The 18,053-nt window shown below is 54.2% G+C and overlaps 10 protein-coding genes across 10 annotated transcripts; 2 read left to right on the top strand and 8 right to left on the bottom strand.

The window, feature by feature from the left end:
• Positions 1-43: 43 nt before the first annotated feature.
• On the bottom strand, positions 44-1,061 carry N7459_007263 (class I SAM-dependent DNA methyltransferase; the record flags this gene model as incomplete). Its single annotated transcript, XM_056946431.1, has 2 exons — positions 44-841; positions 957-1,061. The coding sequence occupies 2 exons, from the start codon at positions 1,059-1,061 to the stop codon at positions 44-46; spliced, it is 903 nt and encodes a 300-aa protein (XP_056798430.1).
• An 837-nt stretch (positions 1,062-1,898) lies between these two features.
• N7459_007262 (cell division control protein 14) lies at positions 1,899-2,834 on the bottom strand (the record flags this gene model as incomplete). The annotated part of the gene is made up of 1 exon (XM_056946430.1): positions 1,899-2,834. One exon carries the CDS (start codon positions 2,832-2,834, stop codon positions 1,899-1,901), a length of 936 nt encoding a protein of 311 aa, XP_056798429.1.
• Positions 2,835-2,922: 88 nt separating this feature from the next.
• Positions 2,923-3,244, bottom strand: N7459_007261 (uncharacterized protein; the record flags this gene model as incomplete). Its single annotated transcript, XM_056946429.1, has 2 exons — positions 2,923-3,122; positions 3,235-3,244. The coding sequence occupies 2 exons, from the start codon at positions 3,242-3,244 to the stop codon at positions 2,923-2,925; spliced, it is 210 nt and encodes a 69-aa protein (XP_056798428.1).
• Positions 3,245-3,705: 461 nt separating this feature from the next.
• On the top strand, positions 3,706-4,928 carry N7459_007260 (FPP/GGPP synthase family protein; the record flags this gene model as incomplete). The annotated part of the gene is made up of 2 exons (XM_056946428.1): positions 3,706-4,091; positions 4,178-4,928. 2 exons carry the CDS (start codon positions 3,706-3,708, stop codon positions 4,926-4,928), a joined length of 1,137 nt encoding a protein of 378 aa, XP_056798427.1.
• An 890-nt stretch (positions 4,929-5,818) lies between these two features.
• Positions 5,819-6,782, bottom strand: N7459_007259 (Smr domain-containing protein; the record flags this gene model as incomplete). Its single annotated transcript, XM_056946427.1, has 4 exons — positions 5,819-6,152; positions 6,227-6,477; positions 6,585-6,685; positions 6,749-6,782. 4 exons carry the CDS (start codon positions 6,780-6,782, stop codon positions 5,819-5,821), a joined length of 720 nt encoding a protein of 239 aa, XP_056798426.1.
• A 3,323-nt stretch (positions 6,783-10,105) lies between these two features.
• On the top strand, positions 10,106-11,397 carry gpaA (guanine nucleotide-binding protein subunit alpha gpaA; the record flags this gene model as incomplete). The annotated part of the gene is made up of 4 exons (XM_056946426.1): positions 10,106-10,223; positions 10,311-10,653; positions 10,739-11,295; positions 11,354-11,397. The coding sequence occupies 4 exons, from the start codon at positions 10,106-10,108 to the stop codon at positions 11,395-11,397; spliced, it is 1,062 nt and encodes a 353-aa protein (XP_056798425.1).
• Positions 11,398-12,139: 742 nt separating this feature from the next.
• N7459_007257 (uncharacterized protein) lies at positions 12,140-13,203 on the bottom strand (the record flags this gene model as incomplete). Its single annotated transcript, XM_056946425.1, has 2 exons — positions 12,140-12,934; positions 13,045-13,203. 2 exons carry the CDS (start codon positions 13,201-13,203, stop codon positions 12,140-12,142), a joined length of 954 nt encoding a protein of 317 aa, XP_056798424.1.
• A 674-nt stretch (positions 13,204-13,877) lies between these two features.
• Positions 13,878-14,396, bottom strand: N7459_007256 (uncharacterized protein; the record flags this gene model as incomplete). The annotated part of the gene is made up of 1 exon (XM_056946424.1): positions 13,878-14,396. The coding sequence occupies one exon, from the start codon at positions 14,394-14,396 to the stop codon at positions 13,878-13,880; it is 519 nt and encodes a 172-aa protein (XP_056798423.1).
• A 541-nt stretch (positions 14,397-14,937) lies between these two features.
• Positions 14,938-15,291, bottom strand: N7459_007255 (uncharacterized protein; the record flags this gene model as incomplete). The annotated part of the gene is made up of 1 exon (XM_056946423.1): positions 14,938-15,291. The coding sequence occupies one exon, from the start codon at positions 15,289-15,291 to the stop codon at positions 14,938-14,940; it is 354 nt and encodes a 117-aa protein (XP_056798422.1).
• Positions 15,292-15,659: 368 nt separating this feature from the next.
• On the bottom strand, positions 15,660-17,656 carry N7459_007254 (acyl--CoA ligase; the record flags this gene model as incomplete). The annotated part of the gene is made up of 4 exons (XM_056946422.1): positions 15,660-15,894; positions 16,030-16,133; positions 16,199-16,490; positions 16,602-17,656. 4 exons carry the CDS (start codon positions 17,654-17,656, stop codon positions 15,660-15,662), a joined length of 1,686 nt encoding a protein of 561 aa, XP_056798421.1.
• Positions 17,657-18,053: the final 397 nt, after the last annotated feature.

Raw genomic sequence — 18,053 nt, 5'->3', positions numbered from 1 at the left:
AATAATATCTCCTCTGATCAACCTGGTGCTACTCCTATTGCTGCTATGCCTTCTTGCTCAAACACAGTCCAAACCATACATTGATTCCCACCCACTTATTTGCACGAGCACCCAGGACTCCAACCTGCCGCTCATCCACATACCTCACCAGGACTCCGTTGTTTTCCTCTTCTCCAACTAAATCCTCGATCTCAAAACCAGCTTGATCGGCCGCCGCCAGAACGTCCGGAATTGAGTGACAATAGCTAGTCGGTCGGATCTTCACCCCGGTTTGCGGATCCGTGAATCCGGCTTGGCTCCGCATACCCATATCAGCATGCATATTGGTCACCAGCAGATACGCGCCAGGCATCATGATCGCTGAAGCAGCCTCAAAAAACTCCTTCAAGGGAACATGCTCCAGTACGAGCGTAGAGATGACCCCCGCTGCAGCAAAGCTCTGGGGTAACGGGGACAGCTGTGATCTTGTAGAAGCAGACCCCCGCAGATCAAAAACGCCCAACGAGAAGTCGACCGTGTTCTTGAAATCACCGTGCTCGATAGCGGATTGGACTGCAGTTCTTGCAACCTCCAACATCCCGGGAGAAGCATCAAGGCCCACGATTTGGAGGCCGTGTGCGGGAAGAGTATCGTCTTGGCTCCGACTGCGCTGCGAGATTGCCTCCAGCAGCTGGATTGTGTTCCTCCCTGTGCCGCAACCCAAATCGACCAGCGTTGTTGCATTTGTGGACTGTGATTGTAGTTGGAATCGGGAGCTCACGCGATCTAGGAACCGAGGGAGAAGCGCACGCATCTCAAGGGTGTCCAGTCGTTGAAGGAAGTTTCCATCGGTATCGTAAACCTATTCATGGCATTAGCTCGTTGGTTCAAATGCATAAGATGCATGAGATTTCGATATGGATACATCGGTTGTTCGGGTATTCTATGCAGCACAGTTTTAAGAGGAGACAACATACCTTCGCCCACTTATCGTATGCCTCTACCGTTTCAACATATTGGACAGGCTGAGTGCCTGCCATATTAGGCTGATCTGACAATATTTGTTGAATCGTCTGCGTCATGATGCTAGATTCGGGGACAATATCTATGGGTTCACAGTTCACAGTAATCTAGATAAGGCGGGGGAAACGGGTACATATATTCTGTCGGCGCGCCCTTCAGCTTCTCCACCGCATTAAACCAAAACTGATCTCAAATCCCGGCCAGCATTGAGTCACCCAGCCAGGATGACTCAACCAGACACGAACCCAATCCACCGGCACCTAGTGAAACAGGGGCACCGGATCGATGAAACCGCGACAGGGATCTGGCGGAAACCCCAAATAAGCTTAAACGGGGCAACAGCCCACTTGCAAATTGGACCTGGAGCCACGCTCTATAGATGCATGCGTCGCATCAGGATGGGTTGTTCAAGTTTCATGGTATTTGAGACTAAGTACTGCCTAGGATAAGTAGTGACAGAGAAGAATCGTACATAATCATGTCGCCGTTAGAGACACATAAGGAAAAAAACAAGGCCCAGGGCCTGTGGGGAGGGTCGACACAATTCCCAGAATTGGAGAGATAGGGAGGGGAAACAGGAAGACAGAGTTTGAGAGGCAATGAAGCCCCAGAGGGTGAAAGGGAGTCAAAATCAAATAGAGAGATGAGGAAACAAAAGACGGGAGACAGCATCAGTCTTGACCACATAATCACGCCGTACCGGACGGAGCATCAGATCGTGAAGAATCGAAGAAAAAAAAAGGCTCAAAGAACAGAAGACAAGGAGACGAGGGAAGAGGGAAAAGGGAAAGGAAAATAAAAGGAAACAACGGAATAGAAAATCAGCTCAACCACGTCAATGCGGTCGTGTCATATTCTGTCGTGACGGTGGAAGTCCATCATCGCCATGAAATCATTTAGTAAACTGTTGCGCCGAATGGAGCGGTTTCTTTGAGATCTTCCACCAGGTCCTCCACGTTGTTGAGGTAACGGCCCAACAAGGCCTGCTTTTCGTCGGTAGTGCGCGTGTCGCGGATCATCTTGCTTGCACCTCCGGCACCAGAGACGTGTGAGTGTTGCGACAGCGGTCGTGAGGAAAGCTTGCTGGGGCTGCGCTGTAAACCCGGGGGGCTAGCCACCGGGCCCAGGATGGGGGTCTCAGGCATGAGATAGAAATACAGAAACTCCACCAGCTTGAGCTTGACTTCACGGGAGGTGGCGCGCTGCTTGAACAAAGAAGTCACAGTGAGCAGGCCGTCCAGGTCTTCGAAGGTGCGAGTGTTGGCAGGGCAGTCCAGCAGGGCGGTAACGAGGGTGAGCAGGGTGGCGGATTGGATGGCCGGACAGTTGATCGGGTCGAGCAGATCTAGGAGGAGATTCATGTAGATCTCGCGCGCGAAAAGCCTGCGCGACGGTGGATGTAGAAGCAGTGCACCCTGGATCAGATCGAGAGTGCAGACAATCAGCATATCGTTGGTGCCATTGCTCCCTCGGCCGAGGAGATGCTCCAGACAGGAGACTAGGCGCATTGCCACTATACACAAGAAAATACACGGGTTAGTTGGTGGAGCCAGCACATCAACAAGAATTTGCGATTGCGCACCGTTCCATTGAAAGCCTTCTTGGAGCTTGAAAAATTCCCTAAAGGCCGGGTCATCGCGCAAGTCTGACAGTGCCTTGGGCACTGGCTGAGCGTCCTGGGACAAATAAGACCGGCGCCGGTCCGAAGAGGACTTGGCCTTGGAGAGGCAAATCTGGGCCAGGAGGCCCTCGACCTGGCGCAATCCTTTGCGGACCTTGCTGGGCTCGTAGGAGGAAAGGTAGTCGAATGAATGCGCCAACAGATTCTCCATGAGGCGCGAGGTTTGCAGAGGTGAGGATGTGGAAGTGGAAGAAAAGACAAAGCAGCGCAGCGGCAAGCTCACGGCAGCGCAAGCCTTTCTAGAAGTCGGAAATCGGCTGGCGGTGGTCCGTGTCGCCGATGAAGTCAGTCGGGCCGCCGCGCAGGTAAATAAAGGTGGTTGCCCCGGACGACCCACAGTACGATCTCCCATCACGGCAGACTAGAGCTGCAAGGGCGCCTTGGATCCTCTGGGCGGCGTCAAGGTTAATCGCTGACACTTCAAAACCGGTTTTGCACTCTGGGGAGTTCCGAGTTTAGCGCTAGCGGTCCAAATCCAGGCTCCCTGAGCTCTACTGCAGTTCCTAGTGTCATCGCGGTCGGAGTCGCAGTATACACGTTCTTGCACGTACCTAGCGACATGATGGTGCCTCCTCAACGATTATTCTCCCTAGTATTGTCGCCGCCAGTGGCGCCATCAATACTAGGCTATTAGCATTGTTCTCTCCACTGGGCGCGCGGTTATTTGCTGCGTGATCCATGCACGGGCGAAGGTGTGACCTGTCGCTTTGTCTCGAGTGATGCATCCCATCCATGGATGGATCGATCGCCCGGTTAGTCATCGGCCCGTCGCCGCGATCGCCAGCTTCAACTGCTGAGCTTCGAAGGCGCCGGTCAAAGAACGACAGCACCGACTTCCGACTCAAAGAACGAGATCAGGCATAAAAGGTTGCTCCAGGGTGCGGTATGACTCGCCGGCTCCTTCACTTCGCTGGTGCCTACGCCTTGAAGTGATTATTCCCGCCTCGACCTCTCTACGCCCGCATATAACCCCTCCAACCTCCCCCTCACCTACAATTTTCCGAATCGATAGTCTGCCAACGATGGATCCCAACCCTGCATTGCAGCCCCCGAGCCCGATCCCGCCGCGGACGAGCTCTGCCAACGCCACCAACGGTCCGACAAGCCCGACTTCCCACCGGCACAAGCAATCCGTCACGGACGGGGACCCGTCGGCCAGCGGGCTGCCGACGAAGGTCAAGCACAAGCGCAACAAGTCGAGTGTGGATGGAACCAAGTACAAGGATGGCACGTGGTCGCCTAAGAACGAGAAGATCCTCACGGCGCCCTACGACTACCTGCAGGAGCACCCGGGCAAGGATGTGCGGCGACAACTGATCCAGGCATTTGATTCCTGGCTGCAAGTCCCGCCGGAGAGCTTGACGATCATCACGCGGGTGGTGGCGATGCTGCACACGGCATCCTTGCTGTAAGTGGCTTTTCTGGGCCACCATTAGGGGGTCCTGGTGTCCCCCATGAGCGATGAACTTGTCGACTGACTTGAGGACTACCTAGAATTGACGACGTCGAGGACAACTCCGTCCTTCGACGCGGTGTGCCCGTGGCACACAATATCTTCGGCACCGCGCAAACCATCAACTCCGCCAACTACATCTACTTCCTCGCCCTGCAAGAGATCCAACAGCTGAAGAATCCCGCCGCCATCGACATCTTCGTCAAGGAGCTGCTCAACCTCCATCGTGGTCAAGGCATGGATCTCTTCTGGCGCGACACACTCACCTGTCCGACAGAAGACGAGTACCTGGAGATGGTGGGCAACAAGACGGGTGGACTGTTCCGGCTGGCGGTGAAACTGATGCAAGCGGAGAGTGCGACGGGTAAGGACTGTGTAAGCCTTGTGAATGTCATGGGCCTGATTTTTCAGATCTGCGACGACTATCTGAACCTATCCAACACGACCTACACCCACAACAAGGGTCTCTGCGAGGACCTGACCGAGGGGAAATTCTCCTTCCCGATCATCCACAGCATCCGCTCGAATCCCCACAGCCACCAGCTCATTAGTATTCTGAAACAGAAAACACACGACGATGAGGTCAAGCGCTATGCTGTGCAGTACATGCAGAGTACGGGCAGCTTCGAGCATACGCGACAGGTGGTTCGGGAACTGCGCGATCGGGCTTTGTCGTTGATTGAGATGATTGATGCGACGCCCCGCATCAACGGTGCTGGCGATGGGTCGATGGTGCGTGCGGTGCTCAATAAAATTGTCGATACTACACTATCAGAGGAGACTGCACAATAATGTGCGGGCTGACGGCTTACGATGGAACGTGGAGATTGCGGTGTTGTGGACCTTTTTTGTTGCTGTTCGATATACCCTGTCATTTGTCTCTCTTTCTTGTCAATTTTAGCTTTGGACACCCATGCTGGCCGTGTTGGTCTCACATTCTCTCCTGTTCAAGTAATACGCCAGTAAAGAGGATCTTCACATATGAGAAGCTCGACTGCGAAAGATCTCTCTGCGCATGACTCCAATAGTCAGAAATTGAGAAAGGTTGTTCTTCGTTAGATAGATCAGACTGGTCCACATGGGCTTTACAGAAGAACCCTGGCGACGACATCTCAAATCACTATGGTTGTAATGTTCAAAACAACCCAAAGGACACTACCTAGGCGATGGCCATACGAAGGACATGGCCGAGAATATAAGATCGATATGACTACACGAAACAGCTACCGTATTCCTCCTGTCAAAACAGGTAATCGAGTTCCTTGTGGTACTTTATCAACCCAAGCCATGCTCTTGGAGTGCATCAAACTTCGTGTCGTAGGCTTCGAGTTCAAGGATGCCGAATACGACGCGCACATAGACTTGAAAGCAAACATGTAGAACACCCTTTCTCGGGCTGTCTCAATGTGTAAGCCACCCAGGTAATAGTTTATGAATAGTTTTCTAGGGGTACACCTAGTTATAACCAAAGTGGAGTATCGAACATGGTGAGAGTGCTAAGGTACCTACTGCGAAAATTCCTTAGAACCCTCAGTAAGCCAGGCAGCAGAAGCACTTCGGACCCGCAATGTTCTCCAAATATTAAATCACATCATATGGTCAAAATTACCCCAAAAGGGTCATACATCTCTCTATATCATAGCCTCCAAACACCATATCCCAAGACAAAACCGCCCAACGTTTCACATAACCACGCAGCAAGCCTTCTCGAGCTTGCGCATGACCTTGGGCAGGAGCGCATTGACAACCTGCTCGATCTCGTCCTGCTGCTGCGGCTGTTGCTGGGCATGGTGAGGCTGCTGTTGCTGGCCGGGATACTGCTGGTGCGAAGTGTGGTGCGGAGCATGGTGAGAGGCCGCCGGGGGCATGACAGCCTCGCCGCCGGTCAGGTTGACGTAGATACGGCCTGCGTTATCTTCGGTGGCATACTGCAAGCCGAGTTCCCGGCAGACCTGCTCAACCCGCGGCTTGATCTTCTGAATGTGGTTCACAGAGTGATTGCCCTTGCCAACGATGCTAGAGAGACGGAAGGGAGCAGAGAAGGTCAGCGGCACTACCTCTCGAGGAATGTCGTTCCCGGCAACACGTACACATGCAGGTGATTCTGGCCATGCGCCTTGGCGTACTTGATGCGCTCCTCGAGAATCTCCTCGGCTTCCTCGACGAACTGGCCGTGCAGGTCGATCGTGTCCGCCGCTACGCGCCCGTTGGCGTTGTTCTCACGGAAGATGAACTCGGACGCCTGTCTGTTGTACTCCTCCATCTTGCGCCCGTGTGCCTTGCCCTCCTCCGAGAGCTGCTTTGCGCCCGCGCCATCGCCGCTCGAGTATGCCTCTTTGGACTAAGCGGGCGCACAGTCCCATGGGTCAGCGCGGGCTCAAAATGGCATCGCGATCGAGACAGCGAACCCTCGTATCACGACAAAGGGGGTCAATTGGGCCTGCATACCCGTGCGAAACAGTTTCCCCGCTTGGAGGCCTCTTGTCGGGCCAGATCGCGCAGCCGATCGTATTCCGCCTCGGCGTCGGTGCTCTGGTCGTGGTTGAAGGCTGGAGGTGGTGTCAGCGGTGGCACTCATGATGGCGATCGAGGTGGAGGATAGCGACACCTACCCCGAGGGCCCAGGTGGGACATTTCGTGTGACATGGCTGTGGGAGATGGCTGCAGTGGAAGAGTTGCGATTCACGATTTCTGCGCAGGGCAGCTCCAAGAAGAAATGGCCGTGCCAAGTGGAGACGACCAATCCAGGGACCCGACAACTCCAATCGGATTCCCACTTCGCGCGTTCCACGGTATTTTATTGTGGAGGCTGTGAGATCGCGTATAGATCTTGGTTCGGTTTTTCCAGATCCAATGCCGACGCTGCTTCGGACACCACTATGAGGCACTTGACTTGGAGAGATTTGCAGCAATTGTATCCAGACAAGAGGCCGATGTGCCACAAGGGTTACTGGGTTACTCTATCTCAACATCCACCATCTTGTCCAACATGTACATTTGAAACAGAAGATGAAAAGACCAAGGTAAAGGGAAAATACAAAGAACACCGTCAAACCATTCCCTCCATATGAAAACCCTAAGTATGTACATATAAGCACCAGTCGATCGAGACCGACCCATGCTGCGCATATCGAGGACCCCATCAAGAAGCCACCTGAAACGCTCAGAAGGCAAACATGCAACCCCCTGAGAGAAACCTGATAGTCTGGTATCACGTCGAAACCAACGTCTCCAACGTCTCTAGCGCCTTCGCATCCGAAAGCGCACAAGTTCCACTCAGAAAAGGGCTCCCTGATTTCCACAGAATGAGGGTGCGGCCGTGGGGTTTCCAGCGTGATATTGGACAAGATCGTAGAGCAGCCCAAAGTGAAGAAATTCTGGACGACCCCCCTAGGTATAGAATCTGGAGAAGCAGCGTGAAGTGATAAAAAGAAATAACCAGCGTCTTAATCACAGTCATCCACCCAGGATGTGACAGTTCGGTCCACACAAACCCAAGCGCAGGTGATGAGACCAACAGGCGGCGTCAGTGGGCACTTGAACGTGCACATGCTCTCTGTCGACAAGTAATCTGTACTTTTGCGGCTTTCTTCCTGGGATCTTCAAGGTGCTACAGGCTTAAAAAGAGGTTCTGCTACAGTTTTGGCGAGACCGTGATGACCGCAAGCCTGCCACCTTACTCGCTGAGTGGTAACCAACAGTGATCAGGTCCGACTAGAAAATGATTTCCTCCAAGAGCTCCAGACTTGAGCACTTTCTAGTCGGCGATGATCGTCATAATCCTCAAATGGTGGTCCCGCCCATGAGAGATGGAGGTGCGCTGCAGAGCAAGCAACAAGGCCCAGCCCCCAGCCCCCACAAAGCAATGATTCCAGCAAGATCAAACTGACCAGAAATTGCCAGCCACCCAGCTGTGCATTGTGCCGCATGTGATAGGTATGGCATGGACAGGGAAACCATGGTGCTTCCCATACGTCATCCAAGCCCCTGAGTCTGTTCTGGATCTGCCTTGGGATGATCTGCTGGGTACAGGATCATCCATGGTGTATAGTGGCCATGTCCAATTAGTTTATCAATATCACGTAGACAGACGTCTCTCCATATAGTCGATGTTTATTTTTCGTATCGCCCCCAATCTATCCCCCATGATCCTCTCCCCCGCCAGAAGAGGAGATGGCGCGCGGCAAAAGAACGTCTAAAAGCACTAGCCGGTGGGTCAGGGGCCGATAGTGTCTTTGACCGTGCGAGTTCCAGAATTTCCATGGCTCAGGGGTGTATAGGCCTGATGAACTCTCCCGGGCCATGTGTACTGTTTGTATGTACAGTACGGGGAACAGTCCGTATGGGGTACTGAGGGGGTCGGGAAAGCCGATTTCTAATCTGCACTGGCTGGGGATCCTTCGGCCCTCTCCTCCGGACTCAGATGCATGGGCGCGGTTGTGCAGGAATGACTGGCAATGCAATAATACGTAAGATGATGATGATAATAATAATAATGTGAAGGGCCGGACATGGTAGGGCGTGTCAGGAAGGGCGCGACAGATCGACATCATTTCCAATGTGGTGCTCCAGGTCTGCAGTGGAGTTGCCATGAGAAAGTGAATGGAGCATGCTGTTCTAAACTCTGGCTGGCTGTCTGTTTCGCCTATGGCATTGAATCTCATGTTTCTTTCTTTCAGTCTCTTTTCTTCAATGGGTGTTACCGGGTAGAAGAGCGGGACTGCCGTGATTCCATTTGCGGCAGACCCGGTCGGAGTTCAGCCGGACCGACTGCTGATTCAGGTGCGACGGTGAGATCTGCTCTGGGCTGTTCCAGGCTGAAGCAGCTGCAAGTTGGAAGAGCGGGTCTGCAGGCTTCTGGAAAGGCAGCACAACGGTCAGCATGGAGCGGGACGGGAGTTGATAATGACACGGAGGACAGCTGGTAAAGGTTATCATGGCCGATCAATAGGGAGAATTTCTCCAGGTACATGCCAGTGTGTTCCCTGTTCCATCGTGGTATCATCCTCGCACAACCACTGGAGACAAGACCCAAAAACGATCGGGCAATATCAGTGGTTTAGTAATGTTAGTGTTCTTAGGTCCCCACACAGAGATCTGCGTTAGGAATTCATGGGTTTTGGAGTGGGTGATGGTAGATATTTTTGCTTGTCCTGCACAACCGTCAGCCCAGCATGCCGAGTTCAAATGGAACCGTCGTACCCCGTCCTTGTGAAGAATAGCAAGCATGGGTGATTCGGCCCCAAGGGATTCCTGCACGGGTGAATTGCTGGTGCAGCATCAGGGGTGGGCAAGGCGAAGGCGCGAGATGCACAACGAGCGCTGATTGACTGTATCTGCGACGAACTCCACTAAGCCGGTGACCAATCATGTTGCGCGGGCGATGCGCAAAGCGACTGGATTTCGACGCTGCGTATGGAGTGGTAAGGCTCCCGTTACAGTCCGGCCCTGGGTGCGTGTTGCAGTGCATTAGATCGCGTATTACGCCCGTATCCCCTTTCCCTGCTGAAACTTCATTTCCCCTCCCCCTTACCTTCAAACCTCCCCTTCTTCTCAGCTCAGTCGGGGCGTGTTCTGCTTTCCTTCACCACCCCTCTCCTTCTTTTTTTGGGCTCTCTACCCCCCTCTATTCAATTAATCCTTTCGCATCCCGCCCCGTGGGCAAATCGCAGTCAAGTAAGCGGTCCTCCTTTCCCGCCTACACATCCTCGTGGCCGAAAGCCATTCTCGTTTCACCCTTGCAGCAACACCATTGCATCCTGAAACGTCGGCTCTCAGCGACTTGTACTACCATCGGTCCCAAGTCCTCGTCGCTTGCATCCATGCGATCGCCGTGATTGCAAAACCCTTCAACTGACATTGCTCGTCGTCTCCGCAGTATCCGTTAGTTCACACCTGGGTCCCTATCTCAACGAGTCAACCGGCTCAGACATCCGCTTCACGATCGTTTACACGTCCCCACCGCCATCATGGGTTGTGGCATGAGCACCGAGGATAAGGAGGGGAAGGCGCGGAACGAGGAGATTGAGAACCAGCTCAAGCGCGACAAGATGATGCAACGAAACGAGATCAAGATGCTGCTTCTCGGTATGATTTGCACCACCCCCGACCGAGCTCGCGCAGCAAGCGATGACGGGAGCGGATAATTGCTAACGGAAAGCTTTTTTGTTACAGGTGCCGGAGAGTCGGGCAAGTCCACAATTCTGAAGCAGATGAAGCTCATCCACGAGGGTGGCTACTCGCGCGACGAACGGGAATCCTTCAAGGAGATCATCTACAGTAACACGGTCCAGTCGATGCGGGTCATCCTTGAGGCGATGGAGTCGCTTGAACTGCCCCTGGAGGACGGCCGCAACGAGTACCACGTCCAAACCATCTTCATGCAACCCGCGCAAATTGAAGGCGACAGTATCCCACCCGAGGTCGGCAACGCCATTGGTGCGCTGTGGCGCGATACCGGTGTCCAGGAGTGCTTCAAGCGCTCTCGCGAGTACCAGCTGAACGACTCGGCTAAATAGTAAGTGGTCATTGTCGGACTTGGAAGCAGAAACAAGATGAATACCCACCGCCAAACTGAGCTAGCTAACATGCAATTCCTCCAGCTACTTCGATGCTGTTGACCGCATCGCCCAACCCGACTACCTCCCTACCGACCAGGATGTCCTTCGCTCCCGTGTCAAGACCACCGGTATCACCGAGACCACTTTCATCATCGGTGACCTGACCTACCGTATGTTCGATGTCGGTGGTCAGCGATCTGAGCGGAAGAAGTGGATTCACTGCTTCGAGAACGTGACCACCATTCTGTTTCTGGTCGCCATCTCCGAGTACGACCAACTCCTGTTCGAGGACGAGACCGTGAACCGTATGCAAGAAGCCCTGACTCTGTTCGACTCGATCTGCAACTCCCGGTGGTTCGTCAAGACCTCCATCATTCTCTTCCTCAACAAGATCGATCGCTTCAAGGAGAAGCTTCCCGTGAGCCCAATGAAGAATTACTTCCCCGACTACGAGGGTGGTGCCGACTACGCCGCCGCTTGCGACTACATCCTCAACCGCTTCGTGTCTCTGAACCAGGCCGAGCAGAAGCAGATCTACACCCACTTCACCTGCGCTACTGACACCACCCAGATCCGGTTCGTCATGGCCGCTGTCAACGGTATGTATTTGGAGGCCTGGGAATTTTATTCAAGTATTCTGACTGACTTGCTCCCCAGATATTATCATCCAGGAGAACCTCCGTCTCTGCGGTCTGATCTAATGAACCATCATTCCACGGGTGTCACAGTCTGTTGAAATAGATCGCATGGGCTTGTCCTTTCGGCTTGTAATCGGATCTCGCCGGGATGTGATCAAAAGCCTCTGTTCCAAGAAATTCCGGCGTTAAACATCTACCTTCTCATCTGTTTTTCTCTCTTCCCCTTCTTGTGTCTTCTTATAATTCGCGTTGATTTTCCTTTTGACACGATCTCTAGCCGGTTTCTTTTCTCTTGCTCTCGATGACGCGGAACAGGAACTGTTTTTTTTCTTCTCATCATCTTTTGATTCTTTTTTCCCCCTTGTCCTCCCTTGTGTCTTTTGAATGCTGGATATCCTTGCTGATTGCCGCCACCTTTTATCTTTTTGTTGATCTTGTATGTAACCATACCGCCACCCACCCCATTGTTTCCTTGTCCTTTGTCCGTTGGAAGCATCCAGCGACCTGATGGGCATTGGACCCGGGAAATGACAGCGGATTCTCATGTTTCTTCTCATGTGTCATGTCAGGCCGGTCGTTGGGTTAGTCAGAGTCAGGAATTGAATGACGGTTCCCGACCTTCATTTATCGTCGATAAAAACATTCATTATCTTTTGTAAATACGTAGATGGGGCACGTCCGCAATGGCTTTCGACAAGGCATCTCGAGTCCAACGACAAGCGAAAACGATAGGAAATATGTCGTCACGGAGCTATCCACTCCAGGGTATCTTAAACAAAAAACAAAATGACAGTGCCCCCAGGACTCAAAAGCGCAGTTTGGGCCCAACAAATACAATCAACACTGCAACAATCCACAGCCCAAAGATCCACGCGTAGAGTATCATCCGCCCCCACCATCCCTTGCCCTCCGTCATTCGTCGCAGCATTCCCATCCGCTGCCCCGCTGCCTCCATCGTGGTGGACGTCTTGTCGATCCCCTGCACCGCCCGATCCAGCACGGAATGCTCATTCTCCAGCGTAGCCTGAAAGGTCTGCGACGAGGCTTTGAGTTGACTCGCCAGCGAGAGAAGAGAAGTAGTCAGGTCCTCTTGCTCTAGCCGCTGTGCACCGAGCTCTTGCTCTGCGCCCTCGAGCTTGCTGCCGTTCTGCGGGGAGATGCTGCGCCCAGTCGCTTTCCCTGTCGTCGGTGCCAGTGCGTCTATAGAGGTCTTTTCCTCGGATACGTGGCGGTTGCGAAGAGTGGACGATGGCGCGGCGGCGGGCGCGGGAATTGATGCCGTGGTAGCTGTTGGCGTTGATGCTGTCGTAGTGATAGCCGTGCTCTTCACTTCTGCTGTCGGGAGTGCCTGCTCCTTCGCAATCGGTTTGGCGAATAGCTCTTCCCACTCGTCTGCCTCGCCGTCTTCGGCCCCGGCATCGAGACCGGCATCGAGATCGTCTGCGCGGGCATTCGCCTCATCGAGAACGCGCTGGATCCGCGCCAATAGTTGGTGTTCGCGCGTGATCTCGTCTTTCATCTCGTGTCGCCGGTCCGCTTGTTTCACCTGCTGGACAGAGCGTTGGAGTTGGGATAGCAGGCTGCGCGCATACTCGACATTCTGTAGAGACTCAGTCAGATCTGCCCGTGTGCACTTGCGGGTGTAATGGTTCCAATGAAGCAGAGCACTTCTTCTTCTCGAGACAGGAAATGGTATCAAGGAGAGCTAACCTTGGTCACTCGCATCCGCTGGAACTCGGACTGGCGCAGCGTGCGGAGCTCTGAGCCCGGTGAAAGGAGATTGTGCTCGAGTCGGGTGAAGAGCCGGGACGCGTTGAGAAGCGTGAGATCGGGGGCGTCCCCAGCAGAAGGGAGAGCAGACACAGCCATGGCGGTTTGCAACGTGACGGTGCGATTGGTTGGACAGCTGGTGATTGATGATGATTGAAGATGCCAGCGGCATGGTCATGCTGAGTCAGCTGGGAGATGTGGAGCCGCTCGTTGGAGTATAAAGAAAACATTCATGGAATACAGCAAAGCGCATATCTGCTTCAAGCCTGAGATCAACAACTACACATTTGCTCAAGCTGTAATTTGGCGATCATTAGAGTCCCGTGGTTTTTATTGCGGTGGAATGTGAAATTTAGAGAGCGTTGCGCACATCCAGTCATCCTCAACATTTATTTGGCTCGAATCATCTGACGTGACTGGAATAGACAAAAAGAAAAAAATCGTAGTTTCGTAAATAATTCCCTGGACATCCAAGACCATAGTGAATTCGACAAAATACCACCCAGATGTCATTGCTGACGCGGCTTGTGAACAGTTCCCGACCGAGTCGAACCGCTCCTTCTAGTATAAAAAAGTAAATATCGCAGAGCCAAAAAGAAACATAAAAGACCGCCCAACTAAATAGACAACACGGCAGAGTAAAAGGAATGTATGCAGCTGGACCCTCTGGATGGAATCACAACAGATAAAAACAAATGATCATATGAAAAAGAAAAAAGAAGGCACCGATGTCCCGGCAACCTGCACAATACCGAGCGGAATTAGACCGAGAACTAGCGGTACTCGACTATTAGCCGGCGCCAGGTCCGCACTCCCTCGTCATCCACCTCGCGCATCTGCTGGACTGACTCAGTGCGCTTGACGGCTGGCTCATTGGCTTCACCAGCAGATCCAGACGGGGTCTGCGTGGCGACTGGGGAGCCCATTGCCGCGGGCGAGCTTGCTGGATTCTGCATTTGTTCACGGGCCCGCGCTGCCACGGCGCCGCTGCTGGGGAAATTCCCATTTGATGAGAGTGGCTGCAGGACGTCGCATGCAGAGGCGCCAGGTGGAGTGGTCGAATTAGCGGGGGACTTGGGCGTGGCTTTTTCCATGTCGGAAAGTTGGGACCAGGAGTCCGAGTGCGCGCCGCCGGTGAGATATGCGTGCTGATAGTGGCGCTTGGTGTATTGGACTGCCACCAAGAGACACAGGCTCACCAGGCCAGTCACGCCGAGGGTCAGGTAGACCGTCCACGGAGAAAATGGGAGATGACACGGGGGTAGAGTATAAGCTGGAGCGGCCGTGAGCATGGCGCACCAGTGGACTCTACCCCGGGTGGTTTTGGATGCCAGCTTTTGGAGGCCACCGAGAAGGTCGATTGTGGGAATACTCTCGCTTGGCCGTTGACTTGATCTGCGCCTTCTCTTTCTTCCTCTGGTTGATTGTTGATTGGGAGAAGGCCGCCTGGGTGAACTTGCGGCTCGGGGTGCCTCTCACGTAGGGCTGGCACCGCGGGGCAGGGAGAAGGGAGAAACGAGGGGCTTCCAAGGGCCAAGAGGGCCTTGGGGCTGTAATTATATTCTCTGGTCAGCCAGGTGGCCTGCGACAAAGACACGGATCGACGGCGTGGCCAACTGAGATAGCGGGGCTCAACGCCGCCAGATCTATACGCGATGCACGGAGATGGTTCGCGCGCGAGAGACTAAACATCTCCGCAGTGACACGATCACTGGCACCGAGCATCCAGGAGACCGGGATTGATTCCCCAGACCGCTGTGATCGATCAAAAAGTTTACCACAAACCAAAGCATCGTCATGCCCGAGTCGGAGTTCCTCACCCTCATCTCGCCATCAAATCCGCCTTTTCTCTTTCTCCCTGCGCATCGCCCCACCACGACGCCCCTCGAGATCATTTCGCTGCGTTCGTTGCAGGGCACCACCTGGATGTGGATTGGGGCAAATGGACGCCATGACAAATTTGACACTAGAGAGCCCTGTCCAGCTGTGCACGAGCCAGCCACGGTGCGAGGGATTCAGCTGCTCCCAAGCGCCACTGGCAGCAGCGACGCCGGGATCTGCGATCTCGCCCCATGTTTCTCGCATGCTTCGCATACTTCTTTCCATCGGGGTTGCCTGCGGAATGCACGCACCGTGGTTCCCATGGCCATGGCGGTGGAGAAGGAAACCCAGAGCCTCGTCGATCATGGGCGCGACGAGTTCGAGCGATCTCAAATCCCGATCGGGTTTTCAGCTGGCCGCTGGATGGAGCCTCGCGCCAACCCAGCCCGCGCGGCGAATCACACTGCCCGACGCTGCGCTCGGCTATCGACTTGCATTGCTTGACTTTTGCCTACACGCTGTCGGGACGGAGCCCCGCGAGGAGTGATCGCCGCCGTATCTACAGTGCTTCGAGAGGACTCGGTATGGTACGATGCTGCAGAAAGGACACAAAAAGGGAATACCAGTCACCTAGCGGGAATCGATACACCAGAAGATATAAAAACAAGTGAAGGGTGCAAGACACTTCTGTTCGTCACATAAATTGTCCACGGCCTCGTCGGAGAAAAAAAAAGCTAGAGTTTGGCCGTCGAACGGTGCTGCTTCAGCTCTGCCTGCGCTTGTTCCCGCAGCGCCTTTCGCAGGATCTTCCCAGATGGGTTCTTGGGAATCGCGTCCAGAAACACCACCCCTCCAGTGATCCGCTTTGTTGCGGAGACCTTGCCGTCCATGAACCGGACGATCTCGTCGGATGTGGCTGACTGGCCCGGCTTCAACACGGTGTATGCGCGAGGTCGCTCGTCGTCGTTGCTGTCTCACCCGTCAGTGCGGAGTACGCGGAGATCAATATCACAAAACCAAATCACAAAGAAAAAAAAAATACAAAAAAAAAGAGGCAAGCATGCACATCAAAAGGCAAACTCCAGAACCAAAAGAAATACTTACAAGGAAATGCCCACAACCGCGACGTCTGCAATGGCCGGGTGCTCCAATAGCAGCGCTTCCAACTCGGCCGGGGCCACCTGGTTCCCCTTGACCTTGATCAACTCCTGCAGATTTTGTCAACCCCGACCTCTTTGGAGTGTTTTCTTATTAGCAATCTGACGTGACGAACCTTCATTCGATCCACAACGTGGAATTTGCCCTGATTGTCCACATACGCAATGTCGCCCGTCTTGAGCCACCCGTCTTCAGTCTTGGTCTCGCGGGTTGCCTCCCGGTTCCGCCAATAGCCCTTCATGATATTCGGTGCGCGCACCCACAGCTCGCCGCGCTGGTTGCGGTCCAGAAGCTCTGTGACACCATCCTCGGCCATAATCTTCGCCTCGCAATTGGCGTTGGGCTCGCCCACGGAAGCCGAGAAGCTTTGCTCTCTCGGGTCCCATCCCAGGATGGAACAGGTTGCTCTGCATGAAGGGTGAGTCAGTCATCCTCGCATTCTGCAGACTCCCCCAAAAATATTCCTCAATTTCGGGTCAAAGAAAAAAAAATGAATGAATGACAAGGAGAAAACATACTCGGTCATTCCCCACCCTTGCTTGATATTAATCTTCCCCGGCGGCCACAGCTTCTCCACCTCGGCACAAACCTCACGCCCCAACGGCGCCGCACCGCTACCAATGCCCTCCACACTGCTCAGATCATAGTTCTTGACAGCGGGATGCTTGGCCAATAAGACCACCACCGGCGGCACGAGAATCAGATCCGAGATGCGGTTTCTCTGCACATTCTCCAACATCTGGACAAAATCAAACTTCGGCATGATGTACACCGGCGTGCCACGATTCAGCGACGCGGCAATAAAAATCGTCTGCGCCATGGCATGGTACATGGGCAAGAAACACAACCAGCGGGATCGAGCTAACCGCTGCTGGAAATCCGGGTTCAAGGTCGCCAGATGATTATATTGCAGCATATTCGCAGCATAGTTCTTATGCGTGACCTCGACGCCCTTGGGCCGACCCGTCGTGCCGCTGGAATAGTTCAGCACGAGCGTGCGGTCCGCCAGCGCCGGCGTCGAGAGCTCGTCCCACGCGAACCCGTGCGCTTCCTCGGGAGACGCAACCAGCTCGCCCCAGTACCGACACCCCTTCTGCGCCTCCCCGCGCCCCTCGTAAATGGCATTGTCGAAGACGAAGACCCGGCCCCGGCCGAGGCCCGCTTGCTCGGCAGCCGCGATGCCCGTGTCGAGGCTTGCGCCGGCGCAGATCAGGTACGTTGCGCCGCTGTCCTGCAGCTGGTAGGCTAGCTCGCGGGCCACGTACGTGGGGTTCGCGCCGGTGAAGATCCCGCCCGCCATGACGATGCCCATCAGCACGACGGGGAAGAAGAGGTCGTTTCCGGAGAAGAGGAGCACTCGATCGCCCATCCGTAGGCCGGACTTGCGCAGTCCCGCCGCGAACCGCTGGCTCCAGAGCCGGAAGTCATGGGGCGTGAAGTAGTGCGTCTCGGGTCGTGCGGCTTCGAGGAAGCATTTGTGCGTCTTGGAGAGCGGCGCTGTTGGCGATTGAAGGAGGAGCGAGGCGAGGTGGCAGTTGGGGATGTCAATATGCCAGCGTGATTGGTAGGGCATGGTGGTCTCAACGACGGGTCTATATAACGGTAGGCAGGGAGGTGCGGTAAAAAGATAGTGGCCGGTGAACTGGGATCTAGAGAATCAAAGAGACGACGACAGGGGACTTACTGACCCCTTTTTAATGCCAGATCATATAGTCCCTTTTCATGACTGGCGGTGGATGCTGGTCGAATCACGAAACTCGGATCGCATGGCATCCCCGGTTCCCCCGCATGAGTCGGTTATGCATGCGGGGGACCCGAGGCGGCCGATTGTGCCGAGGCGAGCTGGACGATGGTAGAAGCATATTGGGCTCTATGGTGATTCAGTCGCTGTTCGGATGGTTCTAGGCAGTTTCACAGTTCACAAGATGTAGAAACCTCTGCGGACGGGAGGAACATGCAACGTCAACATA

This window comes from Penicillium hispanicum (assembly GCF_028827665.1).
Source record: "Penicillium hispanicum strain IBT 35686 chromosome Unknown utg000006l_segment0_segment0, whole genome shotgun sequence".
Taxonomy (NCBI): Eukaryota; Fungi; Ascomycota; class Eurotiomycetes; order Eurotiales; family Aspergillaceae; genus Penicillium; species Penicillium hispanicum.
This window is presented reverse-complemented; position numbering and strand designations above follow the sequence as displayed.